A 15948-nucleotide genomic window follows, 5' to 3' on the forward strand; every position below is an offset into this window, starting at 1 on the left:
TTATAGGCTTTCATGGGAGCCAAGAGAACTGTTGATAAGGAAATGGGCAAACACATGGAAAGGGGTTAATTTCAAGTGATTATTCATCATGCTTCCTTGGGGACACCTGGCTTTACCTCATAGTCATCAGGGCCACTATAGAAAAAAGAAGATAGACCTACACAGCAAACGTCTTCCTGCACCTTTTTACCTTGTTTCCCAGAATGAAAGCCAAGACAAAACTAAGGGCTACTGGGTAGGAAAAGAAAGTTTGTGGATGGTTTTAATGCATAAATCCAATAAAGTCAAGGAAACAAAACCGCAGCAAACACCTTTAGTATGAATACAAAGATAACATTCTAAGGAATGGTAACATTATTATAAGAGAAAACACCTAAACAGCAAAAATCATGAAAATCTGAGACAGTAAAATAAGAGGGAATGATTTTAAATGTAACTGATACATATTTTACATTAAGACTGAAACCAATCATTTTATGAAGCAACAGAATCTCTCAACATATAATACATAATTATACAATCCATATAAGCTGTGATAAGTTAAGTAGTTCATCATATAAACACAAAGAGCAGTAGAACATGTGCAAATGAGGATGCTCAAAAATAATAATTTTAAAAGCCTATAAGAGTAAACAGAATTGTACTTTTAATAAGGGTTATACCACTGACTGGGAAAAAAAGGAACAGAATAAGTCACAAAACCCCCACTGTGACATGGCCTGCAGTTCAAACAAGCACATGTTTCAGACTGGCCTTAGTCTGCCTTTTGTTGGGTTTTTTTAAAAAAAGAGAACCAAAAGAGGACTTCCTACATATTATTCATACTGTTGTTGAAGAAAAGCTGGAAAAGGCACTTCTGAATTTAAGGCAACTATGGCATTTTTAAATAGAAAGTTAAAAATTGAATTAGTATGGAAAAAGTCTACTTCCCTGGCAGGTCATCTTTACAGTGCTATACTTTGTGTTCAACATTTTAGATCAAGAAGGTAAAAAAAAATCTACATTTAGTGTTTCTGAATACACAATGGAAAGATCAAATTTTTAAAAAGGTATTGCTGCAGTTCCACGTATCAGCCAGGAAGCTGATATTTCGTGGATGCTGCAAAAAGGCCTTATATTATTATTCTGGAAAATATTTTTTTTTTCAAAACTCAATTATATGAAAAAAGAATATTTAGAGAAATTTAATACACATATATAAAATATCAGATGTTGATACAAACCAGGAACCTCTGCTTTTAGATATTTCTCATTTAGCCACCATAATTGCCAGAGACCACAAACATTTGTCAGTGCAAATCTCTATTAATTCCCTACTACAGAAATAGCCATCACCCCCTTCTTGTAAAAAAGATTTGTTTTTGAAATGACAAATTGCATTTGGTTACATTAAATTCACCCCTCTCCCCCTCAATTACTATGGTATTCTTTATCAAGGGAAAAGAAATTAAAGCCGTTTGCACGTATATGACTGCAAAAGGTCATTTTTATCCAAGTTCCTTGAGTCTTAAGATTCTAAGATGACCATGGATCTTCATGCCAGGGCTTTTTACTGCTCTTCAAGCCAAGATGGCGCATCTGCTCCAGGTGTTTTCAATTTGATATGGAATAGTTTAAGTGTCTGTTCAAGCTGCTTCTGATTCCCTGCAAAGTATGCTGCAACGGCATTGTGGAACAGAACAAGCTGATTGTGCAGTACCTTGACCTGTTAGACAAAGATAGGCAAGGTTAAAGGTTGAGACAAGTAAGAGAAAGCATCCCATAAATGTTCCACTGATATTTATTTTTCCATTCGTATGGAACCACCATTCTTCTGAGTGCACACATTTAATATAGTCCCAGTAGAGCACTTGAGGAATCAGTGGCCTCTCATGGAGAATGTAAACGTGTTTATCTTCAGTAAAGCAGACAGTGTCTGAAATGGTCATGAAGTTATATAGCAAGGGTGTCAAACTCATGAGGGCCAGATCTGACACAAATATCTCTTTGTTGGCCCAAACCACGTGTGTCATAAAATGTAATGTCAAGTGCTGGAGAGATAAACTTTATAAAGGACACAGGCAAACCCAATTAAATTTTTTTTACTCAAAATATAAACAAAAGTAATTGATTCCTAGCAGTGAAAACAATTGACTTACTGAGGAACCCACAAGAGACCCAATAATGTATTTAATCATATCCAAAATAAGGGGTTTTTTGGATACCATAGGGGGGGGGGGTATTTTACACTTCCATACAAATTAGCTACTTTATGTATATATAGCACTTTTAGGAGATGAGTCATCATCCTTGCAAGTAAATAAAGGAGTTTTTCAGCATCCCCTCCCTCCATATGCCCAGCCTCAGAAGCTGAGCACGGTTATAATCCATCTCTCACTTTTTGTTTCCTCTTTCTCCCCAACCTGCCTCTGAGGATCTCAGTGAGGCACACCAGACTCCACCCCCCTCCACTCACTGCCCCTGTGGCCAGGCTGAGAGGCCAGCCCTGGGTGACCCAGATTACAGGGTTCTGGCTCAGGAGGAAGGGGAGTCTGAACTAGACTCTCCAGTGCTCATCTTTCCTGCATTTCCCACAGATGTCACAACAAAGAAAAAGCTCTCTGTGTAAAATACAATTCTGACTTGTTATGAATAATAAATACAAAGAGAGTATCAACAGTACACAGCATCTCAGTCATGCACCAAGTTAAAACCTCATAAGTTCCACAATGCTCCTATTGTCCATATGTGGTTCAAAGCCACTATATTATATTCAGTGCAATGTTTGAAAAAAAGTTCCAACGGAGAACCGGTCTGCTTTGCAAGCCATTTTGGATCTCTAATCCTTCTTCTAGGGTCCAATCTTGTGAATTATGTACAATTTTCTAGGTCCAGTAGTGCCAAAAATATTCAGTCATCAACTGTGTCAGTCCAGAATTCCTAGCTTTCTCCAATTTTCACGCATAATAGCAGGAACGCCATAGTAAATACAATCCTTGTCAGCAAAGCAGGCGTCCCAAGGGGCCTGTTTCTTCATCAGCTGTCACTTCGTATGCCTGCTCTTGCCAACCCCCCTCATGGTTGCCATTTAAAAATAAAATGTGAAGTCAGCTGGTGTGGTGGTGGGCATGCCAGCTGCTTGGTTTCTCCAATCCTCACTGAGCAGTGGTCAGAGGAGGTGGTAGGGTAAAACACCACATCTCAAATTTCTCTGCCTTCACTTCCCCACACTGTTTTAACTTAGCCTCTTAGCCATTTCCTTTCTATTTCTTGACAGCTTTGGGACAAACACACACCTCACCACCTCCACCTACTCACCCACCCAAGCAGCCTCCTGCTTCCCCTCCCTCACACTAGTTCCTTGTGGGCCAGGTAAGAGCACTGAATGGGCTGGTTCCAGACTCCAGGCCTTATGTTTGACACCCCGGTATACAGAATATAGTAATTTTGGGCATTAGAAGTGGAAACTACAACCAGGATTGCACTTAGGCTACCTTACAAGTAGCATACTATGGGCCTAGGTTATATCCAGTATTTCCCACGAACACAGTAGGCTCCACATTCTAGAACTGCAGACTTTAACTGGACAATAGCACAGCATGTCAGTCAAGCAAGACATCAGCACATGAGTGATTGTTATTAGGTTAGAAAATGGGGAGAAATGCAGAAAAGCAATTAGACAAATAGGAAAAATCAATACTGTCCAAATGAATACTGTATATAGTATTTCTTCCATGTCCAGCACAGCCAGAGCAGCAAACTGCCCACAACAGATTGCATCATGACAGGTGAGGGGGTTGTGGGGTGACCATGTTCAGGAGGTGGTTTCTGTTACCTGAAGGTGGGGGAAGGAGCTTCAGCATTATCATCATTTCTGCAAATGAGGGTGGATTTTATTATATGTGTGATGGTGACAGTGACAGGGGAAATATCTCATAGCATCCCTCAAGCTGAGAAAGAGAGAGGTTAAAATTTAAATCTGACATAAATGTCACTTTGCCAGGCCAGACCACATGTGCCATAAAATCTAATGCCAGGTCCTGGAGATATAAACTTTATAAAGGACACAGTCAAATTTAATTAACAGGATCATTTTTACTCCAAATATAAACATGCTTAAAACATATTTTAACTTTAATTTGGATTCAAAACCTGGTAAAATTTTACTAATGCCAACTACAGAAAGTTTCTCCTTCAGTATAGCATCCTGTTGCTTCCTAACTACGAATGAAAGGATGCCAGAAATTGCACCCTGTGTGTTTCAGGTCATCTACAGACCCACCCAATTTAGCCAGTTTTTTGGTCCAAAATGTAAGACTTTTGTTTCTAAAATTTTGTCTATCATCTGTGAAGAGCTTTTTTCTGTAATGAGTATCAATAAATCAAAAGTATGTTTTCATCTTACACATATACATCATCATACTCAAGATCGTTACAATACAGATGCTAACTCTAAATTTTGATAAGATAATTCAGAACAAGTGGTGTCCATTATCAAAGACTGCTAAATATAGTAAATACTGTAAGAATGTTAATGTTTTAAGCTGTTTGCATTTTGAATACAAAACAATATCATTTGTTGAGTTTACCTGTGTCCTTTATAAAGTTTATATCTCTAGTGCTTGGCATAACATTTTATAGCACACATGGGACCCATCAAAGTGAAATTAATGTCAGGTCTGTCCCTTGTAACAAACAAGTTTGACCCCTCTGGTTTAAAACCTGCTGTCCCACTTCTCCATGTTCACTGTTCATATTTATCTTTGGTTGTGTTATTTGGAACAAAACTGCTATTCTTTAAAAAAAACTGAACCAGAATAATCTTGTCTGTCAATTTATCTTACTCCTATGTTATCAGCCAAAAGAGTGAGTAGACACTTTCATAGCCAAGCTTGAATTTCTTTCCCCTTGAAGCTTTATTCTTACAGGGTCCCCCAGTGCAATGGAGAAAGTGGGAAACATACATAAAATCTTTGCCAAGAAGCCACCACAATCCTCCTCTATATAGTCATCAACCCATGTCTTTATGCATAACTCAGATAACAAGCAGTGTGCAAATAAAACAATACTGATATTGCTCATCTTTGTTTCAATCTCCATTTCAACATGGGATCAGATCCTGTCTGCTGATTACTTGAGGCCAAAGAATCAGAGCTATGAACACTTCAAAAGCCTGAAAATAAGTAGGATAGGGTTAGGGACTGCACCTAATCTCATCCACCCACTGAGGACAACAGCAACTCCAGAGAGACATCAAGCCCTGCCCAGTATCAAGCTGCAAAAGAATTCTGCCATGTTACCACCCTTACAACAGAAAGATCTGTGTCCACATTAACATTTCTCCATTACAGGTACTCCATTCAAATTCATTTAAACTACAACAGTTTTCATTTTCTGCCTAAAACCCAGCTCTGTAAGGTAACCAGGATTGCCTCCAAATATAGTTCCTCTGTCCCTTTTCCCAAGACCCAGAAACACCTGTTTTTATCCTTCAGACAGGTAGGCCTACTTGTGTGCTCACCATGCCTGCTCCTATCTTTCCAAGCATGGAGAGAGAAGGATCAAACCTCTGGCCCTATAGTTAGGGCTAGGATCTGTCCCCAAGTACACTTTAAATGACACATAACTCCTCATGTTTATGTAGGTGTGATGCATTCCTTTTGGAGCAATTTTTTCCCCTTTGGAATATTTATTTGCTGGATGCTTAAACTATTTCCACAGAGGACTATTGCCACACAGGACTATTGTAGTATCTGCTGTGGATGCTTCACCCACAGCCAATTCAGGATGTGTGAAGCAGAACTGGATTCTGCATCTGCCCCCCTTTCCAGCTCTTTAATTCCACCCCCACCCCAATTCACATCTGAGCCCTGGTGTCTCTTTAACTATGGCTCAGCTGTGAAGAGGAAAGGTGAAAGAGGAGCAAGAGGAGGAGATTGGATTTATATCTCACCCTTCACTCAAGAGTCTCAGAGCAGCTTACAATCTTCGTCTCTTCCTCTCCCCACAACAGACACCCTGTGAGGTAGGTGAGGTTGAGAGATCTCTCAGAGAAATGCTCTTCACAGAACAGTTATGCAAGAATTGTGGCTAACCCAAGGTCACCCAGCAGCTGCATGTGGAGGAATGGGGAACCAAACTCAGCTCTCCCAGATTAGAGTCCATATACTTAACCACTACACCACACTGGGAGGGGAGGTTGCCAGGCTGTGTGATCATCAGTGCTTCTGACACAATGCATGGGCATTGGTAGGAGATAGGACATACAAATACTTCCCCTGGGCACCTCCATCCCACTCCACAGCTGCTCCCACCTCCCAACCCATGTGGAAAGCAGCCTCAGACTCCTGGTTTGGGAATCTGACATTAGCTTGAATTACATGGATCGATAGCTCTATCTCTTCTGTATTTGTACACATTCTAATGACTGGTATTTGTCCTGTATACTTGATATTATTGTGATTGCGTGGGTTTGCTAATGTTCTAGATCAACTGCTTGTGCTATTTTCCTCAATTAGCTATATCTAGATTACCTGTATTCCTCCTAGGGAGTGTTACCACTTTGTTGCTGCCCAGACTGGGGATGCTCCTTAAACCTAAACCAACAGCTCTTTTAACAAAGCAGCAGACTAGAAGTTTCTTCCTATTGCTCAAGCTACTTTAAATGTGGCTTTGGCCAAATTAGAAAGTGGGCCACATTCACACTGACATGTATCTACTATATATGCATCTTTCTGACAAAACACTGTAACAATGAAACTACTCTAAAAGTGCTCAATGTTCCCCCTAAGCTGTGGAGTGTTCTGAGCAAAAAATCTACTTTGTGAGCTACTAGCATCAAAGCCGTGAGCTACTGCATTAATTAGTTTGCTCTGGGGCCATTTTTCCTGAGCTAAGACAAAAATATGTGAGCCAGAAGCTAAAAAATTGTGAGCTAGCTCACACTAACTCAGCTTAGAGGGAACACTGCTCAAGACTATGTTATTGGTATAATCAGCAATACAGATAATACTCTAACAAGTAAATCACCTAAGGATCCTGGATGGATCAGGCAAGAATGCCACCAGATGGCCACTGACCTCTGAGGGAGATAGTTCTCTGCTGCCTTAGGTTCTCCTGGGGGCTTACTGATCAGTACTGCCTCTCCTCAGGGCCCTGTCTATCTCTCTTCTTCTCATTCTCTCACTCCTTTCTCCTCCTCTTTTTTCTACTTCCCTCTTCTATTTATTTATTTATATCACGCCCTCCCTGCTGAAGCAGGCTCAGGGCAGCTTACAACATAAAATCCCAACAAACAATTAAAATAAGTATTAAAATTACACATTCAACAATAAAACAGGTATTCAATAGTTAAAACAGAATATTGGATTGGTGTTATTTCAGTGGTGATGGCCTTCTTGCACTTCCCTTAAATACTGGTGTCGTGTCAATTAAATTCCAGCCAGAAGAGGACAGTCTTGCAGGGTCTGTGGAACTGCATGAGGTTCCGCAAGGCCCTCACTTCATACGGCAGTTGGTTTCACCAGTAGGGGGCTGCAATTGTTCTGTTCTTTTTATTATTCTTTCTCTGTATCTATCTTTCAGTCTTTTTATTTCATTCTGTTTACCTTCCTACACCTCTTCAACTAACTAAAAAAGAGTGTTTGTTTACAGCAGGGAGGGGGCACTTCAACACCAGTAGATAAACAGAGGGAGTTGAAGGGAGGCTTGCAATGGCCCCCTGTCTCTTACAGCCACCAGTGGAGCAGGTCTACCTGTCAGCTGTTTGATGTTACCATTTCCTCCCAGGAAACCACTGTTGCCAATCTCCAAGTGCTTGCCCCATGCCACTGTGAAGAAAGACTGTCCTTTTTCCATGTAGAAGTTGCTGGATTGCCAACTCCAGGTTAGGAAATTTCGGATAGCAGATTCATGCCCCCTTGAAGTGTGTGGGGGGAATTAATGCCTTCACTTGGGTGGGTGGGAAGGTAGCAAGGCTGGGGGAGGCACTCGCTCAGGGGCTTTAGCGGTACCTTTCCAGGTTGGTGGGAAATTCCTAAGGTATCATTTTCCTCCTGGGAACCACTGTTGCCAATCTCCAGGTGAGGGCTGGAGATCACTCAGAATTACAACTGCTATCCAGATGGCAGAGATCAGCTCCCCTTGAGGTGAGGTGGGAGTGAATGCTTTCACTTGGGTGGGTGGGAAGACAGCAAGGGTGGGGGGGCATTCACCCAGAGTCCTTTAGTGGTACCTTTCCAGGTTGTTGGGAAATTCCTGGAGATTCTGTGGTGGAGTCTGAGGAGGGAATTGGAGTTAGGGCTTCAGAGCAGTTTGCCAGACCCAGATTCTTGCTGTGGAAGCTGACTGGGTGATTTTAGGCCAGTCACAGACTTCCAGCCTAACCTACATCACAGGGTTGTTGTTCAGATCAAAAAGGGGAGAGAAGAATGATGTAAGCTGCTTTGGTCTCTCCCACACTGTGAAGAAATACTGTCATTTTCCTATGTAGAGTCTGCAGGAAGGTGGAAGGTGATAGAAACCTGAAGTCAGAGGGGCAGATAAAGGGAAGGAGATAGGGTTGCCAACTCCCGGTTAGGAAACTCCTGGAGATTTAAGGGGTGGGGCCTGGAGAGGGTGGGGTTTGAGGAGGGATAGGACCTCAGACAGGTACAATGCCGTTTTCTCCTGGGGAACCGCTGGAGATCACTCAGATGTACAATTGCTCTCTAGATGACAGAGATCAGCTCCCCTTGAGGTGTGTGTGGGGTGAATACCTTCACTTGGATGGTGAGAAGACAGGAAGGGGGGACACTTGCCCAGAGCCTCCTTCTAGAACCCATTGTATTTTTCTTCACAACTGGCCTTACTCCTAGTTTATTAATAAAAAGCAAAATCTAAATATTTATTAGAGCACTATTTCCATTTTCATTAGTTGCAATATATTGAAAAAAGGAAAACCATGGATTCAATGGATCATCTGCAAATAAAATTTGAGACACTATTTTATCACAGATGATGATATCCCAAACTTTCAAGAACCACAGTCTTATGGTGGGGATTTTTTTCATCTTCCAAAATTGAGCAATTAGACTTTTGGCTGCAATCAAAAGTAAGACTGCTAATTCAGCCCCTGTCTGATTTAACAAAAGAGTTTCTTTTGTATTAGGAAATGTTACAGCCTACAATCTTCTCTATAATAGGTAAAATTGTGTTCCAAAAGATTTAATACGTGGGCATTCCCACCAACAGTATATAAAGGTACCTGGTAACTCACATTTCTTCAGGAATTTGGATTATTTAATGATTTACTATAATAAAGTCTCTGTGGTGTCAGATACCTCCTTGAGTACATTTTAAAATTCTACATCTTAATATCTGTTGATTTTGAAATATAGAGACTGGATGACCATACTTTTTGCCATTGGCAGTCATTAAATTGAATTTTATAGTGCTTATGGCAGGCCAATTTTTGAGAAGTGGTCTGGGACCATATATTTTGGTTCAATAGCTGATATATAATTTTTAACACTTTGATTCCATAGGTACCCTCTCCTCAATCAACTTTTCAAAAGATGTTAATGGCCTATCTAACCAAACCTTTATGTTGTTTGCTATGTTACATATGTGATCAGGTGCGGTGCTGGGGTTTTTGCTGCCCCAGGCAGTCGCCCCACCATTGCCCTCGTCCCTGCCCTTTAAAAGAGGGGGGGAGGTGGAGCTGCTTCTGCTGCTTCTCCCCAGGCAGAAACAGCCGATCTGCCTTCCCCCTCCAATTTTGACCCCCAGCTGATTGGCAGGAGTCTTTAAATGGTGTGTGGGGGTGTGTGTGTGACGCAGTGCGGTCTCTTTCCTCCACCCAAATCTTGGGTGGTCAAAAGAATGGCCGCAGGGCCTTGTCCTCACTCTTGGGCTGCCTTTCCTGCAGGGGAGGTGGCCTGGGAATGAAGCCGAGCTGCCTCTTTCCTCTATCCGAGTCTCGGGCAGGGGAAAGAGCTGGTGCAGGGCCTCATCCTCGCTCTCAGGCTGCCTTTCCTGCAGGGGACAGGCAATGGAAGTTAAACAACTACTGTGATGATAGCAACCATTTAAAAACCTTCATATATTTTAATGCTCCACATTTTAAATTTTACATACTTCATGTTATAATAAAAATCCAATTTAAGTATCCATTTATATATTTCATATTGTAAATTTTGCATACTTCATGTCGTAATAGAGGTCCAATATTAGCATTTCCATATTGCAAAAAAAGTCTATGAGCACCCAGATATAGGCCCATTTCATCAGTAGACTTCCTCGGGAGTAATGCCTTTCTATGTTTTTTTCAGGTGTAACAGCCACTAGTACTGACCAAATGTTCATGATTCTTCTAACCACATCTTTTCTCTCAATCACTCAGGGACACTTAAGTGTGTATATTTTTCATATAGGAGCTAGAGCCAGTTCAAACTGATTCATTTAACCAGATACTCAAGCCTTCTGGAGTTTGCTGGCCTATAGCCCTCTATGACTATATTCAGCAAGCTGTTCTTTAGATGGCCATTTGCTCTTATTTTCTTTATAATTAATTTTAATGTCGAGCAGGCTCTTCTTTTTGCAGCAATTTTAGCTCAAAACACTTAAGTGTATGGTTTCAAACATGCCAGTACTGTGCCTATCCTGAATTCAAAACCTCTTAGAATTTACTGTAAATTCTAAGAGGTTTTGAATTCAGGATCGGCACAGGCGACATTAAGTGTCTTGGAGTGATTGAGAGAAAAGATGTGGTAAGAAGAATCATGAACATTTGGTCAGTACTAGTGGCTGTTACACCTGAAAAAAACAAAGAAAGCCATTACTCCAGAGGAAAAGTCTACTGATGAAATGGGCCTATATCTGGGTGCTCATAGACTTTTTTTTTTGCAATATGGAAATGCTAATATTGGACCTCTATTATAACATGAAGTATGCAAAATTTACAATATGAAATATATGAATGGATATTTAAATTGGATTTTTATTATAACATGAAGTATGCAAAATTTAAAATGTGCATTAAAATATATGAAGATTTTTAAATGGTTACTATAATCACAGTAGTTGTTTAACTTCCATTGCCTGTCCCATTAACTCTGATCCCTTTTTCTTGTTACATTTCCTGCAGGGGAGGCAGCCCGGGAGTGGGGCTGAGCTGCCTCTTCCCTCCGCCCAAGTGTTGGGCAGGGGAAAGAGCCAGCACGGGGCCTCATCCTTGCTCTCAGGAGCTTAAAGAAGGGATCTGAGTGCAGATTTGGGATATTCCAGATCACCTCATGCAGATAACATGGATAAAGATATTCTTTTTCAATTTGTACCCATTGCTTTGTCAAAACTGGTGAGTCAAAAATAATATATAATATGCTTTAAATTCAGGAAGGGCTAAGCCTCTCTGTTCTGTGGGACGTGTTGGTAGATTATAACTTAATCCACATAGTTTTTGTCCCTATAGAAAATTTCTCCATAGAGTCTGCCAATACTTGAACTCTTTCTTGGAGATCAGTATCAGCAAATTTTGAAATAAAAACAAAAATTTAGGAAATAGTATTGTTCTAATTAATTTTATTCTTTCTAATAAAGAATTAGTTTCCCCCCAGTCATCTAAATGTACCCTTAATTGATTTACCAAGATCAATGTAATTCTATTTGAAAAGTTCTGAAAGGTTTAAAGGAACAGTAATTCCAAGGTGCTTTCACTTATAAAATACACAGATTGGGAATAGCTCTGTTTTTGTGTAATTAATTGTGAAAGCTGATACTTCACTAAACCTCTTTATGCTAAACATCAAATACCTCAAGGATTCCTTTGGATTACTGAGAAAAATCACTGCATCATCAGCAAACAAGGTCAGTTTGTATGTGCCTGATAGTGTTGTTATTCTGGTAATATCTGGGTCCTTCCTTATGGCACACACCACAGATTCTAAAGAACAAGAAAAGAATATGGGACAGGGGACAACCCTGGTGTGTACCCATGATAAGTGTAACATCTTCTGATCTAAAGTTATTTACAAAAATTTGGGCTACAGGGGTCTAATACATTGTTTCCACTGATCTCAAAAAAACTGGGTCAAACCCCATAGGTTTTCTTTCAGGTACGAGATTTCTGCTTTGTCGAATACCTTTTCTGCATCAAGAGTTAGAAGTGCCGAGTTCTGTGAGATTTACAAAACTGGATTAAAATTAAAATTGGGTGATAAGATTCAGGTTTTAATTTATCTTTTCCAATTTTAGGGATGACTATTACCTATGCCTCTTTTCAGGAATTTGGTATCTTCCTGTTAGTCCATATAAGATTACAGGTTTTCAACAATGGCTCTAATATAAGGGGTTTAAACTTTCTTTAAAATTCCATTAGCAGTCCATCCCTACCAGGGGTTTTATTTTCCCCAGAACCTCTGTTAATGCTGATGTCTCTATAGGGTTTTCTATATATTCTAAATGCTCTTTGGTCAGTTTGGTGTCAAAATTGATGGTTTTTAAATATCTGTTTAATCGAATTATTTTGTGCAGTTACCCATCTTGGGTCCTGAGATACTCAGAAGAAAAGGAAATATATATTCTAAATAAAAAGTAAATAAACATTGTCCATGACATCAAGCCCTTACCCTTTTCTACAAGTCTACTATCACCGCTGAACAGAGACAGTGGTTAGAGTATTCACCTAGGACCTGGAAGATCCAGGTTCAAATCAATCAAGAAATTCTCTGTGTAACCTTGGGCCACTCGCCTGTTACCAAATTAGCCTACCTTACAGGGCTGTTGTGAAAATAAAATGAGGAATGGAGAGCCATGGAGCTGCTTGAGGAATTATAGGATAAAAACAACCCTGTACACAAAGCTCCACATAGTGTCATGGATGTACTACATGATGCATGGAGTTATATGACCCTCCCTTAACCATCTTCCTCCTCCATGAAACACCAATTCTTAGTCACAGTAGATCTAAAGCACTTTACTATTTTGTAGCATTTTGCTTATTTTAGGATATGGACTAAGTGCCAAGTAAAGGCTCTGGTGTCTCTCATTAAGAGGAAACGGAGATAGGAAAAGGTATGGAGGTGTGCTGCTGGAGGATTACACTGACAGATGCTTCATGATGTATTGCTGGGACAGATGACTGCCCTGGAAATAACTTTCTATTTTGTTCTTCACTATTTTCCATGGCTCAATAGAATGCCAAAAAGATTGCAGAATGGTTTATTACATATATGGAGAGCTTTCAGGGAGCTAGCTCTGTCCTGCCACTGATCAACATGTAGTCTGGCATTCTTCTCAGTTAAAGGAGTCATTCAAAAAACATTTCTGGAAGCAAAACAAGACACAGGAAATGGCACGTTGAAGCTTATAACGGGCATTCCAAACCACAATACTGGCAGTGCCTTGTGATTGTGAACAGCTTGTTAAGCCCTATAATCATCTGCAAGCCTAGAAACGACAGTCTTTAGTATTTACATGACAAACAGGTGGGATACCGCAAAGCGTAGATGCCTCTTTTTGTGCATATTACTTTTATTTAGGTCTGAAGAGTTGCATTTTAAGGCACAGATCTTTAAGGTGAAATGTTCATAGAATTTTGCTTATTTAAATTTAAAATTATCTATGGTTTCAAAATAATTTCATTATTACAAAAAATAATTTCATTATTACAAAAAATAATTTCATTATTACAAAAAAAGAAAGAAAGAAAAAGAGAAACTGAGCTCCTCTCTCAAAGTATAAACTTCAAAGTACATCCCATAAACAGTAAGGGCAGTTTGCTTTCTTGGTGACCTGAAACTAAGACATATGCATTTGCTGCTTTTAAAAGTTTCAACAGTTGATATTTACACTTTGCATCAAAACTGTAAGTAAACTTTGGACTCCAAAAGAGGCCAGCATTTTATTTATTTATTTTTGTTAATTTTTAGTCCGCCCTATTCTGTGAGTGGGCTCACGATGGATCACAACAGGGCGGATCAGCATTCAGCAACTCAATCTGTATATGGGATGTAATGCTGGGGTATATGGGCCCCACTGCATCTTGAGAACTGGACTGGGAGAAATCCCATCTCTAGTAGGAGAAAGGAATGCTTGTAGAAAGCAACAACAGTTAAAACAACAGCATATCTACAAGCTATCTGGTATAAAAGTTCAGAATGTATGGAACAGAGGTTTCTACAATACATTGTCACACATGCATTCTCAGACAAATGCAGCTCATGGTCACTATAGAAAGACTATGAAATTACTGAAATGGATACTGCTAGTTGTTCTGCAGCCCAGAACAGAAAGAATTGTTCATGCTACAAAATGACTGTGATGGTGCGGTCTCATTTGGAGTACTGTGTGCAGTTCTGGTTGCCGCACCTCAAAAAGGATATTATAGCATTGGAGAAAGTCCAGAAAAGGGCAACTAGAATGATTAAAGGGCTGGAGCATTTTCCCTATGAAGAAAGGCTGAAACTCTTGGGGCTCTTTAGCTTGGAGAAATGTCGACTGCGGGGTGACATGATAGAGGTTTACAAGATAATGCATGGGATGGAGAAAGTAGAGAAAGAAGTACTTTTCTCCCTTTCTCACAATACAAGAACTCGTGGGCATTCGATGAAATTGCTGAGCAGACAGGTTAAAACGGATAAAAGGAAGTACTTCACCCAAAGGGTGATTAACATGTGGAATTCACTGCCACAGGAGGTGGTGGCGGCCACAAGCATAGCCACCTTCAAGAGGGGGTTAGATAAAAATATGGAGCAGAGGTCCATCAGTGGCTATTAGCCACAGTGTGTATATGTGTGTGTGTGTGTGTGTGTATGTGTATATATATATATATATAATTTTTTTTTGGCCACTGTGTGACACAGAGTGTTGGACTGGATGGGCCATTGGCCTGAACTAACATGGCTTCTCTTATGTTCTTATGGTAATGGAAGGGTTAATAGAAAAACTAAGGACTCATAGAGCCTGAGTCAGGTTCTATGAGTCCTTAGTTTTTCTATTAACCCTTCCATTACCATCACAATGACATACTATAAACTTTTCCTAGTTGAAAAAATCCTTCAGCAGTCTCATTTAAGATTTAATTCAATTTCCAGAGAGAGAACTGATTTAAAGCAGTACACAGTACAGAAATGTGACTTAATGATAGGCTCCTAACCCTCCTCTTTCTTCCATGTTCAGGAAAGCTATCCTCTACTATCTCCATGTTCTTCTCTCTAAACTAGAAAATACAAACAGCCAAGGGCCATAATTCCATACTATGCAGGGAACCAACAGCTTTCCTTTTCCCCCTTCTGTTTTTTTTCCTACTGACACATATAGAGGATCCATCAGCATATTTTGAATAACCAAGTGGCTTACGAGCTGGTACAAGAACATGAGTTGGGACTACATCTCATATTATAATTTGCTAACTGCATTTCATTCCTATGACTGAATTCCACTTGAGTGACTTGTTCGGAACACACCTATGAATAGAAAACCCAACATGCAAAGTGTTTCTAGTGCTAAGCAGTTTGGGAATGAACATAATTTGTCTCAGCCATCTACACATTGAGATTATCACTTCCTATCTTTCAGATGTTCACCCTCATCTGTAGTAATTTTCCAGTTGTAAATATTAATCAAGCTATGGTCCCAATAAAGCTCATTTGTATATCTTACATTATTCAAATGGAGATTAGGGCAAAAGTTCTCCTGCTCTGTGATAATAATTAATACATATACACTCAGGATATATAAGGGGAATTAACAATGACAAAAGATTGTATCAAAAGAAATCCATAGATTTAGAATGTTATTTTATCTAAATACAGCCATGGAAGGACCTGAGTCTGGCTGTTCACATACTGGGGGAGGAGGAAATGGGTGTTTATAAAGAAACTAGAGTACATGAGAAGCCCACCTCACAGTTTACCTCACTGCACTTCTGAAACAGTTCTCCTGGGTAGGCACTGACATGGCAGATCAACCAGGTTGGGAGAAAAATGTTGA

At 39.9% G+C, this 15948-nt stretch overlaps 1 protein-coding gene across 5 annotated transcripts in view; it reads right to left on the reverse strand.

The window, feature by feature from the left end:
- Positions 1-236: 236 nt before the first annotated feature.
- ARFIP1 (ADP ribosylation factor interacting protein 1) overlaps positions 237-15948 on the reverse strand; it is a 71817-nt gene continuing 56105 nt past the window's right edge. For all 5 annotated transcript variants that reach the window (XM_060246640.1, XM_060246638.1, XM_060246641.1 and 2 more), the window contains one exon: positions 237-1705. In XM_060246640.1, coding sequence (XP_060102623.1) covers positions 1550-1705 — 156 coding nt within the window. In that variant the 3' untranslated portion in view covers positions 237-1549. The remainder of the gene's footprint in view (positions 1706-15948) is intronic.

Source organism: Heteronotia binoei, chromosome 9 (assembly GCF_032191835.1).
Source record: "Heteronotia binoei isolate CCM8104 ecotype False Entrance Well chromosome 9, APGP_CSIRO_Hbin_v1, whole genome shotgun sequence".
Lineage (NCBI taxonomy): Eukaryota > Metazoa > Chordata > Lepidosauria > Squamata > Gekkonidae > Heteronotia > Heteronotia binoei.